The sequence below is a fragment of the Ciconia boyciana genome, chromosome 7 (genome assembly GCF_034638445.1).
Source record: "Ciconia boyciana chromosome 7, ASM3463844v1, whole genome shotgun sequence".
Taxonomy (NCBI): Eukaryota; Metazoa; Chordata; class Aves; order Ciconiiformes; family Ciconiidae; genus Ciconia; species Ciconia boyciana.
The window spans coordinates 47,493,022-47,512,773 of NC_132940.1; the positions used below are offsets into that span (position 1 = coordinate 47,493,022).

The 19,752-nt window shown below is 49.0% G+C and overlaps 1 protein-coding gene across 7 annotated transcripts in view; it reads right to left on the reverse strand.

The window, feature by feature from the left end:
• Positions 1–17,077: 17,077 nt before the first annotated feature.
• DOCK10 (dedicator of cytokinesis 10) overlaps positions 17,078–19,752 on the reverse strand; it is a 165,010-nt gene continuing 162,335 nt past the window's right edge. For all 7 annotated transcript variants that reach the window (XM_072866735.1, XM_072866733.1, XM_072866737.1 and 4 more), the window contains one exon: positions 17,078–17,742. In XM_072866735.1, the coding sequence (XP_072722836.1) occupies positions 17,623–17,742 (120 nt within the window). In that variant the 3' untranslated portion in view covers positions 17,078–17,622. The remainder of the gene's footprint in view (positions 17,743–19,752) is intronic.

The following is a 19,752-nucleotide window of genomic DNA, read 5'->3' on the forward strand; positions in this document are numbered from 1 at the left end:
ACTGGGTGCATTACTCATTTTCGCTCTGTCTGGAAAAGAATTAGCAATTTCTCAAAGGAAAATTAAATTTCCAAACGAAAGCTGATGCGGTGCAAGACCCCTGCTATGAAGGAAGTACGCAACAGCTGTGATGGACGAGCAGGTGAACTAAAGCCCTCCTGAAAGGCTGCAGCAGAGCCCGCTGCCCCTTCCTGGTGCCTGGGGAGGCTGGCTGGCATGGAGCGCCTGCACCAGCAGCCCGGGAGCGTAAGGAGAGACAGACCGGGCATGAATCTTGCATTCGGAAGGGAAACACGATCCTCTGTGCTGCTCTCATCACCTAGTCCCTAACGCGATCTTTCTGTGGGCAGTAAAATGCAAAAACCTGTGGAACGTCCTTCCCACACCCCCAGCTTACTTCGAAATACAAAACCGGGAATGTCAGAAAGCCTGCAGGAAAATAATTTAACAAACCTTTTGCTTTGAGACCGTTCAGTTTCCAGTAGCTCAACAGTGACTCAGGACTCAGTGCACTTCACCGCTTCGCTGCCGGAGGCTGGGGGAAGAAAGGAAAGGTGGTGTGAGATGCTCGAAACAAGAAATGACTCAGTTTTATTTTTTCCAGAGGGTGTCAGAGGAGGGCTATTGTGAGGAAGCCATCGGGTCTGCGAGGAGGCGTTGCCGCCCAGAAGCTACCAAGAAGTTGGGCAGGAACTGCTGGAATTGAGAGAAAAACGGGGATGGAGGCAAGGAGCTTTGCCCTCGGGCATGTTCCCGTGTGGGTGGTGCTGCCCTCCGGGGAGCAGCATCCTCAAAAAGTGCTTTGTAAGGACGAAGCGGCTCCTGTAGTTCACGCTGTGCTCGCTCTCCCCTCTGACCGAAGCAAGATGCCGTGCCTAGCAAGGGCAGGCAGGACTTGCTGGAAGACCTGCAGGAATACGCAGCTATGCTGATTTTTCCAGGGACGCAGGCACAAGGCTGGGGACCGGGAGCCGTGGGAGTCACAGGCAGCCCTGCTGTCACCTCCAGAGGCCTCTGCACAGTTCGGGCTGCCTGCAGAGAGGTGAAATGCATTTGAGTTTTCAGGCTGCAAACAAAGCCCACAGCATCCCTGATCTCTCATGAAATCACAGCACCAGGGGAAGAGCACGTCAGGCCTTGCTGTGTTTCCCCTGCCCGCTGCGGGGCTGGTGGCAGTCTGGGCTTGACATGCTGCCGTTAATCTTGGCAAAGCTCCTGGCGGGTCATGGCTGTCCCCTCTCCACCCCACCCAGATTGCATCAACAAGAAGCATCAGCTTATGCTGAGTTTTTTCCTCTCCTCCAGAGAGGTGCATGTTGCTGAAGGCATAATAACATACAAATGGGAAGCAGTGGGCAAAGCTGGGCTCAGAAATGGGCTTGGACCTAGGCTTAAATAACAGTGCAGGTGCCACCGTGCTGGGGACAATGTGTGGTGAGCAAAACTGCTGGAACCAAAATACCGTTTTGGAGTCATCCAAGGACTTAAAACATAGCAGCAAACCTCCAGTGTTGGTTTCAAATTTATGTTTCTGTTTCTCCAGCAAGTGGATCAGGTACTGGAGCAGTGACAGCACTCAAGTGTAATTATAATATCGCTGCTGATCCTGCAGCTGCCAGGTTTGGATGGGCAGGGGATGCTTGCCAGCTCAGCAATTAGCTTACCCTGGCTGCAACTGAAGACATCTGCTCCTGTGATCCCATGTCTGCTGCTCCACTGGAACCAGACTGGAGCAGGCATGGACCTTTTGTTGTACCAGAGACTTCTGAGGACACGACATTTGTCTTACAACCTCATACTGCTGCTCCTGCTGCAATTCCCTCCCAGGGATTGATGGGCAGGGGGGCAGACGAGTCAGGAGTTTTGGACAATGAAAACCTGGCAAAGCTAAATTTGCCACTGAGCTGGTCAGCATGCTCCCCGTAAACAGAGCGAGCTCCATGCACACACTCCATGCACACAACCTTGTATTTGTAAATTTGCTGGGGCCCAGGATGTGTGCCTGCGCTGCCGGACCGGTGGGGCCACCAGCCCACGGCAGGGCTGGGCAGCTCCCGGGTCCTGCCACTCCGCATGCCATGGGTAGGAAACACGCCCGGTGCCTCTTAGCTGTGGCACACTCATAGGCTGCAGATTTTGGCTGGCCATATGTTCAGTGTACCTTCCTCCACCTACTACAAACACCTACAGCTGTGTGGTTTTCGCTATGAAACACTTCAACTTAAAGTCATTTAACAAAAAGAGTTTCTCACACCTGAGCTGCTTTGGCACGTTGCGTTTGATAGGCCATGGACCTGGGTAAAATAGTATTCACCTTCAGTCATATGCAAACCTCTCCCCCAGGAAGAATAACCAAACACAGAGGTGGAGTTTCTGGCAGCTGCTGGGCTCAAGCAGCCCCACAGCAATACCCGTATGCGACTGCCGGAGCATGTGCTGTGTTTCAGTGGACTGTACAAACTGCATACCAAGTAGTGTTGCAACAGAAAACGTGTGAACAAAACAGAAGCCTTGCGGAGCAGCTTCGTCCAAAACCGGGAGGAGCTCGGCTCTTTATTCTGCCACTACTTGTTATTCTGCGGCTCCCTGCCCCTGCCCAGACGTGAGATACTTGTGCATGTACACGGCTGCTGCAGGGGTTCCCTGGGGAAGGGGCTATGCTGCGAGCAGAGAAGGTATGTTGTGAAACCTGCCATCAGCAGAAAATGGCACCTGCACAGTTACCGCTGTTGCTGAACAGTTTTTCTAGCTGTCTCGCTTGCCAAATCTGCTCTCTCACTCCCCTGAAAGTTAGAGGAAAAAAACAAGGAGGACTCATTGCTACTTCAGTAAAAATAAATGATTATTTTTTTCGGCAAATCACGACATTTTGTCCTTGAAAAATCCATCAGCAGTAAGTGTGTGGATATCTCCTACGACACGCTGCAGCTGGAGGTGTGTCGTGCCTCCCAGTGGCACAGGAGCCCCTGTGCAAAAAGACGGAGTCTCCCCTCTCTGGGACTAAACCCAACTGGCAGAGCACAAGTACTGGGCTTCAGCTTCCCGAAAAGGAGCACAAAAGCCGCACTATAACATCCGCACCCTGCACTAGCATGGCAGGGACTGCTGCCCCGAGCTGAGGCTTCTCCTTCCCACCACACGTGCTGGTCAGAGCGTGGCTGGGCTGCCACAAGTTTCAGCTTTTAGGAGGAGGAGATGGAGGCAGAGGACAAGACTGAATGTGGCTGCAGGTGGAAAGTCTCTTTCTATTGCTATTTAGCACTAAACAAACACCCTTCCTTTTTGCCTGGCATCACACTCCTCCAAACCCATAGACTTCCATCCCTACGACGTTCTGCTCCCCCTCTGATGCACGTACTAGCTGCCGCACCTTCGCCCCTGCCTGCCACGAGGCACCCCACCATACCGGTGCTCTGGCACGTTGGCTGAGGACCAGCAATGCTGCATCGCATCTCCAGCCTCGCTGGGACAGGCTGGAGGAGAAAAACAGCAACCTGCCTGCCCCAATGTGTAACTCACAGGAAAACCTGGGGAAGACAGTGGCTTACAGCTCCATCCTCCCTGCACCAAGCCTGAAGCCCAGATCTCCATCAGGGTGGGAGTCTCCAGGGAAGGTTTGCTATTAGCAGCCACAAATGTCAGCAACACTGGATTTATTCATCCTATAAAAAATGACCAAGCAAAAGCGTAACAGCAGCACTAGTCAGGGTCGATGCCAAATTCTTCCTATTGGCACTGTGCAAGAACATCGTTGTGGCCCGAGTCCTTGCTTGATTTCTGACTTTGACTTATGTTTTATGCTTCATTATGGTGCAAAACAGCCTAATCCTCTTCTGAATCTGTCTGTACAACCTGAGGTAAAAAAAAAGTATTTCAGTGGATTTAAAAATGAATAAAAAAGAAATGTTTTTTAGTGTGTTGATTCTGTTTTGCTGACTGTCGTGGTTTAGCCCCAGCTGGCAACTAAGCACCACACAGCCGCTCTCTCACTCCCCCCCCAGTGGGATGGGGGAGAGAATCGGAAGAGCAAAAGTAAGAAAACTCGTGGGTTGAGACAAGAACAGTTTAATAATTGGAACAAAATAATAATAATAATAATAATAATAATAATAATAATAATAATAATAATAATGAATTATACTGAGAAGGAATACAATGAGAGAGAAAGATGAACAAAACCCAAGGGAGGGAAACAAAAGGGAAAGGGAAAAAAAAATAATAAAATAAAATAAAATTATACAACCGCTCACCACCCGCCGACCGACGCCCAGCCAGTCCCCGAGCGGCGATCGCAACCCCCCGGCCAACTCCCCCAGTTTATATACTGGGCATGACATCATATGGTATGGAATAGCCCTTTGGTCAGTTTGGATCAACTATCCTGGATGTGCCCCCTCCCATTTCTTGGGCGCCTGGCAGAGCATGAGAAGCTGGGGAAAAAAAACAAAAAAAAAGGTCCTTGACCAATGTAAATACCGCTTAGCGACAGCCAAAACATCAGCGTGTTATCAATATCATTCTCATACTAAAATCCAAAGCACTGCACTATACCAGCTACTAGGAAGAAAATTAACTCTATCCCAGCCGAAACCAGGACACTGACACACACTTTTGATAGTTTTGCTCCTGTACATCTGAAGGGACTGAATAGGCTTAATGTCAAAATTTGATCCCATATTGGCCTTCTCCTTGTTTAATTCTCAGTGGCTGCCTCATTTTAATCAAGAGGTAAATTTATATTTTTCCCTGTTTTCCATTTTTATTTCTCCATTTTCACTATTCTCAAAGTTTAGACATTTAGACCTTTAGACATCTAAATTATCCCTATGCTTTACTTGGCCAATCTTATTGCTTGAGGCTCAGCAGAAGATTTGAGATTGATGCTCTACTCGAATGCTTTTTCTTGCAAGCACTTGAATAACAGTTTGAATGTGGTGGAACATGTGACATGGTCTACAAGGCCCTTCCTCACCCGAGCCCGGCGTGCCGGCAGCTGCCGAAGCTGGCATCAGTGTCCTGCAGGCACTGCTCTACCAGGCCAGGTTGCATCTTGCTTTGGATGAATTTCATTTGCAAATGTTCATCTATGCAAAGAAATGCATCCTTCTTGTAATGGAAGGATTTGACACAGAAGATTTTGCAGCACAAATTGAAAATGTTCTAATAATTGGACAAAACAGCTCAGCCTCTAAAGTCTGCTGATCATGTCTGTGTTTAATACAATTTCCTAACGTGCCCTGGCTCTGCACTCCCCGGGGAAAGTGCTGCTCTCAGCCCCATCTTCCCAGCCTGCATGCCCCTACCAGGGAGCCACATCCCCGTAGGGCCACCACTTCTTCCTCGGGCCAGCCTGGGCTCCTCGCCAGAGCTGAGCTTCCACGGCGAAGGCAGGTGCAGGAGCTCGTACCAATTTCTACAGCAGTGCCTCAGGCCTTCACTGTAGCAATCGGCTAATTAGTCACTGGCTAAATTCATTGCAGGGCTTGTTTGGAGTGCCCCCAGTTTTAGCCGTGGGAATACCTCCCCCTGCTCTGAGCCGGCATTGCTCTGCAGCTGAACCTAGAGGAACCCAGAGGCCCATTTTGGTACATTCCCACAACAACAAATGTTTGAAAAATTTCCATACTTATTCTGAAAAGTGTGAGTTTTGGCTCCAAGCTATTGCACAACTGAAATCTGCTATTCCTAAGCCCCTTCCGAAGGACAAGGGCAAGGTATGCCAGTGCTGGGGCACCCGTGTGAATGGCAGGTGGCTGCCCTCCCTGCTTCGGGATGTGCCCCAGAACCAGCACCCACCCGCGCTGTGAAGGAAACCCCTTTTCCCCTTTTTCATCTGTGCAAAAGGGCCGCACAGCTCTGCGGGGCACAGCAGCAGCACCCATAAAGCCGCCCCAGCCAAGGGCGAGATGCTCCTGCGCCTACCGGCACATCTGTGCCTGGGCTGCCGCCAGCCCACCACCCTGCGTGGGAGCCGCCTTCCCGGCTGCCTACGTCTCGCCAGACTGTGAACAGCGACTGACACATGTCACTTCTGTACAAAGCTGTTTTTCTGAGCACGCTTGGGCAGCAAATTCCCAGCAGCGTGACAATTACCCAGTGGATTGGCAGGACGAGCCCAAGAAGGTGATTGCAAGTCTGCATCAGCGCGTTCCCCTTGACATTGAAGTGGGGAGAAAAAGCGCGGCAGCAAACCAAGTGGCAGGCGGACACGGGGCACGGGGCTGCCTTCGGGGCACGGACACAACCAGCAGTGTTTGGAAAGGAAGTGGGGAGCGGCGAGGGCAGACCCCGTGGAAACATGCACTGGCCTCACGTGTAGCTGGGCGTGAGAGAGTATAACGCTGGCTGCTTTTTATGCTTGAATGAAATCTTGCCTTACACTCATGACTAATTAAACGCTCCCTTTTAACCACATCTGAGCAGTGACTTCTGCTCACGCTGGGTGCAGCGAGGCAGTTGTGGGGAGCGAGCTGCACAACCTCCCAGAAAGAAAATAGGATGGCAAAAATCAATTAATGTTTAAAGCAGTCTCAGGCTTCATAATCTAATTAGATAACGATGGCACAAAGAAAGTTATTTGATTAGTCTGTTTAACAGGTAAGTGTTTAAATTGTTAATGCCCATTAAGCACCCTTTTTCTTTTGCAAGGACCATTTGCCTGACTGGGCCTTCACCCCCACATGTGCACAGAAAATCCCACACAAGCCTTGTTGAAAGAAACCCCCCTGAGCACCCTGCTCCTTTCAGTGGCTGCAGGGAACCATGTTCCCGTGCAACATGCTGAACCTCCAGCTTGGCGTACACAGCCCAACAATCTTACTAGTGTTGCTTTGATTTTGAGTATTCGAGGTTTCTGAAAGGGGTCTGATTTCCAGCAGGGGATGCTCAATACTTTCAAAAAACCAGGCTTAACCTGAACATGGGAAATAGAAACTCCAAGATACGTGAGTCACATCCAAAAACCTTGGCTATGCTTTTGGACTGGGCTGGCAGGGAAGCAAGGCTATAGAAATGTTTCAAACTTTTCAGAGAGCCCTCCAGGCCTCCATGTTGCATTTCCAAGCCTCTGGGTCTCTCTCCCTTTAAGTGGATCTTCAAGTTAATCTGGAATAATCAGAATTAATCTGTTTTATGCCAGCTCCCTGCAAGCACAACATATGCTACAGAGTACAAAACCATGCCTCATGCAAGAAAATCTATATGCTCACCTGGCAACTAGGAGCGTGCAACTGGGCCCATAGTTACCTGCACAGAGCTTGCGATAGCTTTCAAATTAAAACAAGCCATCGCTCATGGGAGATAGCCTCATTATTACAGAGCGGCTCCAAGCAGAAAATCCGTCCTAAAATTCAAAATAATAATTATTTCTTACTCAGTTTTCTTTTCTCAAACAAAACATACCATATAAAATATATGTGAGGATATTTGCTTAGATAATGTAGCTATAAGATATCACACCATATGCAATGTGTGCAAATACATCTAAAGCGTGACTCAGAACTATAGGGAACACCACGTGGCATTTGCAGGTCACGAAAACATACTGCAGGGCAAGTAACACCCTCACAGCTGTTCTCTGGCAAAAATGAAAGATTATAGCTGACTGAAACAGCATATGGGGAGCACAGCTTAAAAAGCACACAGGAAATGAATCTTCTATAAAGCTGGGGGGTAATTAATCAGAAGAAACGGAAACGTGCATTTCTTTGCTGTGCATACAGAGAACTTCAGGATACTTGCTTTAGTGAGTAATTAACAACTGCATGAAGAACTTCAACAACCTGGACAGAAAAGTCAGTAATTATGATTGCAGTTTTGCATTACTGAGAATTTTCCAAAAATACCTGTACATTGTCAACTTAACGAAGCGTTACAAGCAACCACACGCGTATCCCATGCGGACTACAACTCCTGGCGTGAAGGATACTCATTACTCTGACTCCCACCTCACTGGGCCTCTGGGATGCTCCGGAGGGCACAGGACACAGGTGGCTGCCCAGGACTGATCCCAAACTTCTGCTGGGCACAGCTCTCCTGCAGGGGCAGCAGCACCTCCTCCTGCAGTGCCGCGAGCCAGAACTGCCCGGCTGCCAATGTTTTTGAATCTTGAGGCTATATGTGTAAGAGAGACATATGGCCCACTAACTAGGAGGCTCTCGCAAATAAGCTTTTTACCATTCTGCCTTAAAACCACTCATACTCTTTTGGCCTGTTAATCTAGACACTGCGACAACCTTCCCCTAACCCTGCTGGTTTCACTGTACTTTTTACTTTTTCCCATCTCCAAATATTCCAACACATGCCTGGGAGGTAGGAAAGTTACGTGATATTTTCCATAGCTAATATTTCACCAAGGAACTGTGCCGGACTTCTCTGGAAAAGAATAATAATATTCTCATTTCCTCCGTGAGCCGCTCTCTGCAGACCAAACAAAAGAGTGGCGGAAGGTCCCTGTGCGGGGGAGAGCGGTGGGCGCCCGGGCTGGGGTCTGCGTGCTCTGCTGCCGGCCACAAGCTCACCCTGCCACGGCAGCTGCCTGGATCACCACCCCATCCACGCAGGGGTGACCCCGTCCTGCCGCAGCCCCTGCTCCAGTAATGGTTTCGCGTGTCTGTTTTCCTTCTGATGTACATACTGCTGCATGCACCGGGAAGAAGAGGGTTGGGTTTTGCAGCACTCCTGGCTGGCGTGAGCATCACCATCAGGGGCTGCCGCACCCCTGGCCGGTGCTGGCCTGCCCAGGGGGGGAGCGGCCAGAGGGACCAGCCTCATTCGGAGCAAACTCTAGCACATCACTGATTTTAGTAATTTCAAAAGGAAAGCATCAATTTGGTCTTTCCCAAAGTTTTCCCTGCTTTTCCCAACTAAAATTATTTATTCTGTTCAGTTTGGATTAGCAAATAATTTCAGTTGTGTTTTCCAGTAAAAAGGATTCCAGGATTCCCAGTAAGTGCCTCTGAGATGTGCGGGGTACACTGGGGCACAGTTGAAGTTGAACAGAGTTGAGCTAGGGGATACTGAGGCAATAGGAGCCAAGAGGGAAACGCCAGTGAAACACCTCAAAGCACACAAGGGGTGTTCCTCTATGAAGGAGACATGGATAACAGCCCAGCTGAAGTGCCTCTACACCAATGCACGCAGCATGGGCAACAAGCAGGAGGAACTGGAAGCCATTGTACATCAGGAAAACTATGATATGGGTGCCATCACGGAAACATGGTGGGATGACTCGCACAACTGGATTGCGGCGATGGATGGCTATAAACTCTTCAGGAGGGATAGGTGAGGCAGGAGAGGTGGTGGGGTAGCCCTGTACATCAGGGAGTGTCTGGATAGTTTAGAGCTTAATGATGGCGACGATAGGGTTGAGTGTCTATGGGTAAGAATCAGGGGGAAGGCCAACAAGGCAGATATTGTGGTGGGAGTCTGTTACAGACCACCCAACCAGGATGATGAGGCAGACGAACTATTCTATAAGCAGCTGGGAGAAGCCTCACGATCGCTAGCCCTTGTTCTTGTGGGGGACTTCAACCTACCGGATGTCTGCTGGAAATACAATACAGCAGAGAGGAAACAGTCTAGGAGGTTCCTGGAGTGTGTGGCAGATAACTTCCTGACACAGCTGGTGAGTGAGCCAACTAGGGAAGGTGCCCTGCTGGACCTCTTGGTCACGAACAGAGAAGGACTTGTGAGCCATGTGATGGTTGGAGACCATCTTGGGCAGAGTGATCATGAAATGATAGAGGTTTTGGTTCTTGGAGAAGTGAGGAGGGGGGTCAGCAGGACTGCCACCTTAGACTTCCGGAGGGCAGACTTCGGCCTATTCAGGAGACTGGTTGACAGAGTCCCCTGGGAGGCAGCCCTAAAGGGCAAAGGAGTCCAGGAAGGCTGGACATTCTTTAAGGAGGAAGTCCTAAAGGCACAAGAGCAGGCTGTCCCCAGGTGTCAAAAGACGAGCTGGCAGGGAAGAAGACTGGCCTGGCTGAATAGAGAGCTTTGGCTAGAACTCAGGAAAAAAAGGAGAGTCTACAGCCTCTGGAAGAAGGGGCAGGCAACTCAGGAGGGCTACAAAGGTGTAGCGAGGTTGTGCAGGGAGAAAATTAGAAGGGCCAAAGCCGAGCTAGAGCTCAATCTGGCTACTGCCATAAAAGACAACAAAAAAGACTTCTTCAAATACATTAGCAGCAAAAGGAGAGCTAAGGAGAATCTCGAGCCCTTAGTAGATGGGGGAGGGAACACAGTGACCAAGGATGAGGAAAAGGCTGAGGTACTTGATGCCTTCTTTGCCTCAGTCTTTAATAGCAGGGCCAATTGTTCTCTGGGTACCCAGCCCCCTGAGTTGGAAGATAGGGACGGGGACCAGAATGGAGCCCCCCTAATCCAGGGGGAAATGGTTAGTGACCTGCTGCACCACTTAGACACTCACAAGTCTATGGGGCCTGAGGAGATCCACCCGAGAGTACTGAAGGAACTGGCAGAAGTGCTCACCAAGCCCCTTTCCATCATTTACCAGCAGTCCTGGCTAACTGGGGAGGTCCCTGCTGACTGGAGATGAGCAAATGTGACACCCATCTACAAGAAGGGCCAGAAGGAGGACCTGGGGAACTACAGGCCTGTCAGCCTGACCTCGGTACTGGGAACGCTGATGGAGCAGATCAGCCTGAGTGCCATCACACGGCATGTAGAGGATAACCAAGGGATCAAGCCCAGCCAGCATGGGTTCAGGAAAGGCAGGTCCTGCTTGACCAACCTGATCTCCTTCTACGACAAGGTGACCTGTCTAATGGATGAGGGAAAGGCTGTAGATGTTGTCTATCTAGACTTCAGTAAAGCCTTTGACATGGTTTCCCACAGCATTCTCCTGGAGAAGCTGGCTGCTCATGGCTTGGACGGGTGTACTCTTTGCTGGGTAAAGAACTGGCTGGATGGCCGGGCCCAAAGAGTGGTGGTGAATGGAGTTGACTCCAGTTGGCGGCTGGTCACAAGTGGTGTCCCCCAGGGCTCTGTGTTGGGGCCAGTCCTGTTTAATATCTTTATCAATGTTCTGGATGAAGGGATTGAGTGCACCCTCAGTAAGTTTGCAGATGACACCAAGTTGTGCGGGAGTGTTGATCTGCTTGAGGGTAGGAAGGCTCTGCAGAGGGACCTGGACAGGCTGGATCGATGGGCTGGGGACAGTTGTATGAGGGTCAACAAGGCCAAGTGCAAGGTCCTGCACTTGGGTGACAGCAACCCCATGCAACACTACAGGCTTGGGGAAGAGTGGCTGGAAAGCTGCCCAGCAGAGAAGGACCTGGGGGTGTTGGTTGACAGCCGCCTGAATATGAGCCAGCAGTGTGCCCAGGTGGCCAAGAAGGCCAATAGCCTCCTGGCTTGTACCAGAAATAGTGTGGCCAGCAGGACTAGGGAAGTGATCGTGCCCCTGTACTCGGCACTGGTGAGGCCGCACCTCGAATACTCGGCACTGATGAGGCCACACCTCGAATACTGTGTTCAGTTTTGGGCCCCTCACTACAACAGAGACATTGAGGTGCTGGAGCGTGTCCAGAGAAGGGCAACGAAGCTGGTGAAGGGTCTAGAGCAGAAGTCTGATGAAGAGCGGCTGCATTCAAGCTCTGATCTCTCTCAGGAGCCGTGTTCTGTCCTGTGCAGGCAGACCTGCTGCTCCCATCAGAGAGCTCACCTGGGAGCAGAAGCCAAGCGGGTGCTCTCCTGCAGAGGAGCTGACGCACAGCAATTTTGGAGCCTGAAAGACTCGCAAGCAGATTTTCTCTCTGCTGTTGCACAGCGTGTGCTTGCTGGAGTGGGAGCCCTGCCCTTTCTTGTCAGGTTGTATGTACTTGGGGCCGCCACCAAAGCAAAAAAAAAACCCAAACAAAATAACAAAAAGAAAATAATAGCCAAGAACATCAGGTTTCTGATTACTCTGTTTTGTCTCAGTTGGCTCTTAGGTGTCGGTACAGCTTGCTGGCTCTGGCTGTCCCTTTCTGTTTCATGGCAGCGATGTTTCATCAGCAAAGCTCCAGGCTTTTACTACAGGGTTAGCCGGGAGAGCGCGGCTCCAGCCGCTGCCCACTCAGCTCTGCAGGCAGCCCCGAGAGCCCCGAGCTTCAATAGCTCCTGGTGCTTTCATGCCTTCTGTTTGCTCCTCAGTTTCCGCTGCCACGACAAGAGCTTTGTTTCACTGTTATTGTCAGCAGCATTTCCAGCTCCCGCATCAGAATGGGTCTGAGGAAATAACGTGTAGAAACAGACACCCACCACCAGACCTACCCCCAAACAGACACCACCACCAATCCCTACAGCTGCAGGCAGTGCAACACGGCCCAGCAGCCCTTTGTGCTTCCTCCGCGATGCCCCAAGCATGACTGACATCCAGTAACCAACGGCCCCCAGTTAACTGCCCCCTGCACACCCCGCGCGCGCAGAAGCCACCCCAGGCGAGGCAGCAGCTCATCTGCCCTCCGGGACGGCCCGGGTGCGGCCGCGTCGGGTCCTTTGGCAACCCCTCACTGCAAGGAGGGGAGCTGGAGGAGAAACTCTGCCTGCTCCGCACCGCAGCCTCCGGAAAGCAAAGCAAGGACAGGAGGAGCAGGAAACCTGTGTGGAGCCGATGGGTCTGTGCCGAGTGGTTCCTGCTCGAGCAGCTCGTGCTAAAGCAGCGGGGATACGGCGATGGTGCAGCTTCCCCAGGAAGGTCCTTCCTGGTCATGATCATAGCTCTGTATGGGCTTGGCTATTCTTTGTCTTTTGGATTAATTTTATCTCAATGCAATTCTCTTAAATGAGAAATGCATTCTAGGGTTTTTTTTTTCTTTTTTCTTTCTTTTTCTATAGCTTTGGATGCTTTTCTCAAAATCCCATTACTCTGTTCTCATTCAATATTTGATTTTAACATCCTTTGATTTTAACTGCCTTGGTTAAAAATTCACTTAATGGCTTTAATTTGCTTGTTGTGAATGCATAATACTAATTGTTTTTGTGATAATCTAAATATTATAAGAAAAATCTTTTGCATGCATACCAAACTTCTTAAAAATTGGTAAATGCATTCAAATCCATAGCAGATACTTTTAAGACATCCTTGATAGATCATCTGTCTTAAAGATTCACCCTCCCATATTAGTTACAGCTGAAATACCGAGTAGTGAGTTACCAGTTTTAAAAATGTTCGAAAGGGAAGTAAAAGGTACATGCAGCCTGATGCTTCTCAGCACATGGGGGACAACTTTTTTCACACTGAGATCCAAAAATCCATGTTCAAAGCCATGCATGAATGTAATTTCACTTTTTCCCAGATCCAGGCCCGTGGCTGGGCAGCACAGGGGCAGCGTGTCTGGAGTACGAATGGCACAGATCATCCTCCTGTTTCTCATTTGGATATTATCCCCCTGCCGTGTCGTGTCTCCCCTCCCCCCCCATCATCATCCCTGTTCGGATCAACATTACATTGCCAACGTGCCATCTCTCCAGTGAATGTTAAGATATAATTACCCTGTAAGGAATGATTCCTATTAAAAATTTAATACATCTCCCTCTAATTGAAATTTAAGCCTTTGGTTTTGGTGGGGTGTCACTAAAGATGTGATTAAACATAAAATATGTATAATGCTTAACTCCTTTCGGGGTGTTGGGATAGCTTCTGCGAAGCAACAAATATAAATAATTTGTTTTGCACTCTAAGAAGTTTTTAAAGTAGCTTGATTTGAGGCTGGTGCAGGAAGATCTCCTTCCTCAGATGTAAGGGAATCTTTTACCAGCTTCGCCTACAGCAGTGGGGGGACGAGAGCCTCCTTGAGCTCAGCTTCGCCTTTTGCCTTTCTGCCCCTTGTATCCCATTCCCTTGCAGGGCTTTGTGCTGCCCCAAACCTCCCCCTCTGCCACCTGCCTCTCCTCCGGGTCTGGCTGCCTTGCAATATTCCTCTTCTGTGTTACAGCTTCTCAGCCTGCACTTTAAAGTCTTCTTATGCAGAACTATTTGCCATGAAGGTATAATGGAGAAAAATGTAGATTTTCCTCTTACGCAAGTAATCTGAATGGGAAAGCGCTGAACATGCTGAGCATCAGCAAGGACCCAACAACAGTCCTAAGTAAAACACTTGCATATATGCATAAATTTTTTGCCTATTATTAATAATCGCGCTCATAGCCTAAAAATCAGTCCTTGTCAAAGTTTCATCTGTAAAGGTAAACACCTGTGTAATTCCACATGTTATCAAGAACTTAGACAAAGACTTAAAGTACCGGCAGTTGTTTTCCCTGTCCATTTTTATTTCTTTTCTTCAAGCAGCACAAATTAACAAAATTTTGACTGCAGCATTTCTCACCGCCACCTTGCCCAGTCCCCTGGGACACCTGTGCTCAGGCCACCGAGGCCCTGCCCGTCCTGCAGTAAAAATAAAACCTATGAATGACAGCAGTGGGAAAGTGCATCTGCTGTTGTACTTGCCTCTCTCCCTGAACTGCTCTTCTCTGTGCATTTTACTTGCCTTGAGCTGATTAGTTGTTCATAAAAAAACAAGTGACGAAAGTTTGTTGTGTGGTTAAAATTGCCCTAATATTTGAAATAAAGCAAGTCCAGAGAATCACTTTCAGAAGTGATTGAAAAATAAACCCAGCTGTAAGAATACACCGTGAAATAATTTACTGGAGAAAACCTCAGCGCTGAGAACAGCCGACCATGTTCTTGGGGTTGCCTTAGATAAAAGGAGTCTCAGAGCGGAGCTTGTGGCAGAAAAAAATTGGTGTAGACCTCACATAATCCTAACAGTTTGAAAAGCAGCGATTGTATGAAGAGCGCCCTTTCTTACAGCGCCTGCCCTGTGGCACGCAATGCCCATCAGGCACGAGCACTTACAACACTGTTCAGTTCTGTGAGGGCTTCATAGCCCAGGGATGGGGGTGGATGCAGGATTCAGTGCTGACACATCTATCCTCTGCAGTTTTGGTCGCTGAATTTTATGGCGGTGAAGGGCCAAACCCCATCTTTGTAATAATCCTACAGCCTCATGTGCCTTCTGCATTCCTCTCATCCTCTCCCCTCAAATGCTGGGACAATCCATGGTTTAATGGTTTGTTTTCTCTCCTTGTTACGGCCCTGGTTCAAAGCTGATGTTTGCTAATTGCTTTCATACAACTATGTTGAAAGTGCTTGAACACAGCAGGAGAGGAAGAGCCATCTGGAGCAGGGACCCAGCTACACTCAAGCCTGAGCATCTCTAACATGATAAGGTAACAGCCAGAATATGGGCTGGATTTTCAAACCCCCAGGGAAGGCTGCAGAGCTGGTGGCTTGAAAGAAACGAAACCCCACAACCCTTAGACTTACACGTGAACTCATTTTGTGTGCAAGCTATTAAGAAAACAATCCAGGGATCTCCTTACCTCTGCTTTACAGACCATAGCTTGGCTTCAGACCAGCCTGGTGTCAGCTTGCAACATTCCCTCGGTGCAAACCACGCTTTTGCAATCTAGTTATTCCCAAAGATGCCCAACAGATTTAGTTGCTCAATTCTTGTGAATGTTAATTAGAAACAGTCTGTCTCCAAATCACCTTGATGGCTTCTGAAGTACTCATCCATAAACACAAATCACAGTAAACGCAAAATGAGTCCAGTGAGACCAACAAACCAAGGGACAAGAGGGCTCGATGCTCAGACTTACCTCCTCTGTACTGCGGATTCCTGCTGTTGCCACTGATGACTGGTTCCCCCCATATATACAAACGAGCAGGTAACTTCATCTACCACTACCTATACAGTATAAAGCAGGTTAAAATTCGTGCCAGAAATCATTCCTTTCAGCAGACTATTGGTTTCGAACAGTGCAGTGTCCAAAAAGCAGAGCTGGGCTTTTCAAGGCGAGGACGAGGAAGGCGCCTGGCTCCCCATCCAGCCGCACGGTCGATGCTGGCGTGCAGCACATTGGCGAGAGCTGGGGCTATTACCACGTCGCAGGTGCAGGCTTATACTGCTGCTGCACTAACGCTGGAGCGGGGCCCATCCCAACCCACGGGGTGCCCATCCCAACCGCTCCTCTCCTTCCCCCACCAGGAAAGAGCACCGTGTGGGTTTCAACCCTTAGCAAAGATTTCTTCTGAAAAATCCCACATCTGCTGATAGTGAGACACAGCAGCAAGCACTGGCAGCACGTGCAGCAGCGGCAAGCAGGCAGAGACTGGATAACGGCACGTTTACCTTGCACATATACATGGGGTGAATTCAGAGGCCACCCTTGGCTCTTGCCTGCAGGGCCAGGCTACAACTTCAGTTGAGATTCACCAGTTGTGAACTGGGGGTGTCATGGGAAGAGATACAGGGAAAGGAGACGGTAGGGCAGAATGAAGCAACACCCTGGAAAACCCCCCTGGCATCCCCACGTAGCAAGACATAGCACTGGCCTCTGACCTGAACTCATGAACCTGTAGAGGCCTCAGGGGAACCACCAGGGTTTCTCCAGGGAAAATGAGCCACAGCATAACAGAATCGTGGGGACTGCATGCATAGAAGAGAGGGATCCTAACACACACGCACAATGAGCAGGGACCCCTGAAAGCAGGGATTTTCTACGGGCAAAGGAATGAACATGAAGGAGTGTGGGAGCGTCGAGGTTAAAGGGAACTGGCAGAAAGTTTAAAAGGAACTGGCAGCTCTTACTGACAGTAAGAGCTGGCAGAACCGCTCCACCTCATCCCAACATGATGCAGAAGCCTAAACAAACATCTCACGAGAGGCACATGGTTTCCCACCAGGCCTCGGGCAAAATCTGGGACTACAAACTTCAAAGGAAGAACAGAACTTCCTTGGCCTCAAGCAGGACGACTACACCGAGCCCCTGTTTCCCAGGGTGGTCTCAGTCTGGGGCCATGGAGAGAACCTGAAGCCATGTTCTGCAGATGGTCATAGATTTCCCTATCAGCAACCGCAACACAATGGATAGCCGGGATGCAGGGAACATCCTGATCTCCACTGCTCTGGAAAGTGCTGACATGGGAATGAACCAATGCACAGACCTTCAAAGAGAAAATTTTATGGACGCTTTTATACACATACACAAATATTTTAATATAATGGTAACTGAATTGTTATCCATATTCTTACTACAGTCATAATTAACTAAAAAGATATTTTTTAAATTTTGTAAAAATGATGTATTTTACACATCTTCTATTTACAATTGCAATATACTTAAATGTTATAAAACATCCACTCTGACCATTAAAATATATGTATACTAGGACTTAGTATTAGATATATTATAATTTATAGCAAATTTAGGGTTTGCTGTGTACCTATCTGTTCAATGGGAATTTCATAATCAGCCTGGCTTAATAAAGGCTGCTCAAAACCAAAAATTGAGAACAAAAAAAGATAGGGAATGTGCAAATATTGGGGCAGGCAAAAAAAAAAAAATCAAGCTTGCAGTTTTAAAAAATAACACTGTGAAAACTTCCAATAAATTAAAATCATAACTTCATAACCCACAAATCCTTTTCCTGGCATTGTCCGTGATCAAACTAATTTTCAGTACTATTAATCTAAAAGGAAAAAAAAAAAACAAACAACAAGGCCCCCCCCCAGACACCCCGGGTCTTCCCAAGGCCTCGTGTTCCCCACGCCACAGTCAAGCATCAGGGTTTGCCGGGGTGGTTGCTGCTGGCACAGACGAGCTGGCTCTATTGATGACTCGTGAATAAGTGCGCTCCATTCCTTGCTGTTTTGCCGAGTCCTCCTTGTATGCAATCTTCTCATAAAAAAGAAAAGAAAAAAAAGTATGCAACAATGAGAGAGATCTGAACAGTTTGGTGTCTGGAGCATTCATTGTCTAACCAAGGATTTCCCATTTTTTATTTATTACACAACGATGCTAAAGATCTGACAGAGGAAAAGGACACTGGCTCGGCGACCCAGAAGTGACCAGAGGCTGCAGCGAGAGGGAGGATGTCCTCTGAGCTGGGGGCATAAATGGGGCTGGGCTGGGGTCACTGGCTTCTGCCAAGCGGTGCTTCATGGGGTTCCCTGAACTATGTTTCTCTAACAACTCTCATAAAAACACAACTGAGAATCACCTACGTTTTATAAACTCAGCAGGCAGACACTTGCACTAGCACCTACTGACTGTGGTACAGACCGGCCCCAGCTCTGCCCACACAGTCATTTGGGGCACGCAGCATCCCTTCCGAGCTTCACACACATGGTGGCTGAAAAAATATGGCCATTAGGCAGGGTTTGGACCAGTTGCCGGGCTGAGGCTATAGGCAGAGCTGCACTCTTGGGGAGGAGCAGTGGCAAAATCTTGCTCTGCCCTGTCCTACATATAGGCTTTATCAAGAAGGAAGATTTTTTTTTTCTGAAGAAGTTCTTTTTAGCCTTGGTAACAGCTATTTTTCCTACTTGCTTCTATAAATACAGACTGAAAACCTGCCTTCTTCCATGGAGCACTATGTTGAAGTATCCACAGCAGAGACAGGGGCCATCCCCACTGACCATGCAGCTGTCAGCGGTAGAAGAGAAACCTCTCCCCTTCACAAAGCTCCAGGCATAATCTTATGCCATCAACCCCCAGTTATCCCACCACAGTTATTAACCACACCACAGTTATTACTTGGGCAAGACATGACCACACTGCCTCCACGTTCAGCTTTAGTGCCTGAGCCAGCAACTCGGGCAGCTCTGGGAAGGAGCTGCTCCCATGTCGCGGCCTGGAGGAAGAGCACCAGGACTCAGGCACTCCCTGGCAGCGCCCAGCAAAGCCAGGGAAGCTGCAGGGAGAGCTGGGCAGCACGGTGGAGCATGGGCAGGCTGCGGCACACACTGTCTGCCCAGACTGCTGACTTCACCCAGCCGTGACTCAAATCCAACGCTCTCCCCAGGGGCGTCAGAAGCAGAGAGCTTGGGGCAGCTGCCTTTGCACTGGGCTGTACCAGTCCTTCTGAACCGCGCGCATCAGGGCTTGCGCGCTCTCCACTGCACCCCAGCGTGGCCTCAGCCTGCGTCCCAGTGTACGGTCACGAGCAGTGTGGTGGGCAGGGCTGTGAGAAGGGGACCACGCTCATGGGACAAGGGGGGCTTGGCTAAACGGCACCTTTCTATGCCATTTGTCCCTAGCCCTTCCATCCGGCCACTTTTGCTACTGCTAGCACATGCCTTTGCATTAGGAGGCTCTTGTCGAGCTGCCCCACTGACCTCCCCAAGTTCACGACTAGGACCCTAAAGAACATGCATCTCCACACTCCTCATGGACAACAAAACATCACACCTATACCTTTTTTTTTTTTTTAACTCCCTGAGCAAGGGAGTCATTAGACATGAAACTAAACAAACATACCAAGTAGAAAAACCAGCAAGTGAGGAAAGCACATGACATTAAAAGAAAAAATAGATGTAAGAAAAATGAACATACCACTTTTGGCTATAGTATTGAGGGAAATGTTAGACAGGGAAGAGGAGAAGCTGTATAAGCAAGGACCATGACAGAGCTGTCAGAAAAGAAAAACAAAACAAAACAAAGAGAAAAACATATGGTGATGAAAGAGTCACTGTCAGTGGGTGCGCAAACAAAACCCTCTTGAACACGACAATGGGAAAGATGGCAAATCTTGCTGGTGTAAAGCACACAGCACAGTTACAACAGAGCCTCAAGCTTTCCAACTGCGAGATAAATGTTTCAGCCACAATTTACAGCATGTGATTTCTCTGAGGCAACACTCTGCTCAAAAGTAGGGAGTTCATGCATTCATTGCAAGAGGAGCAG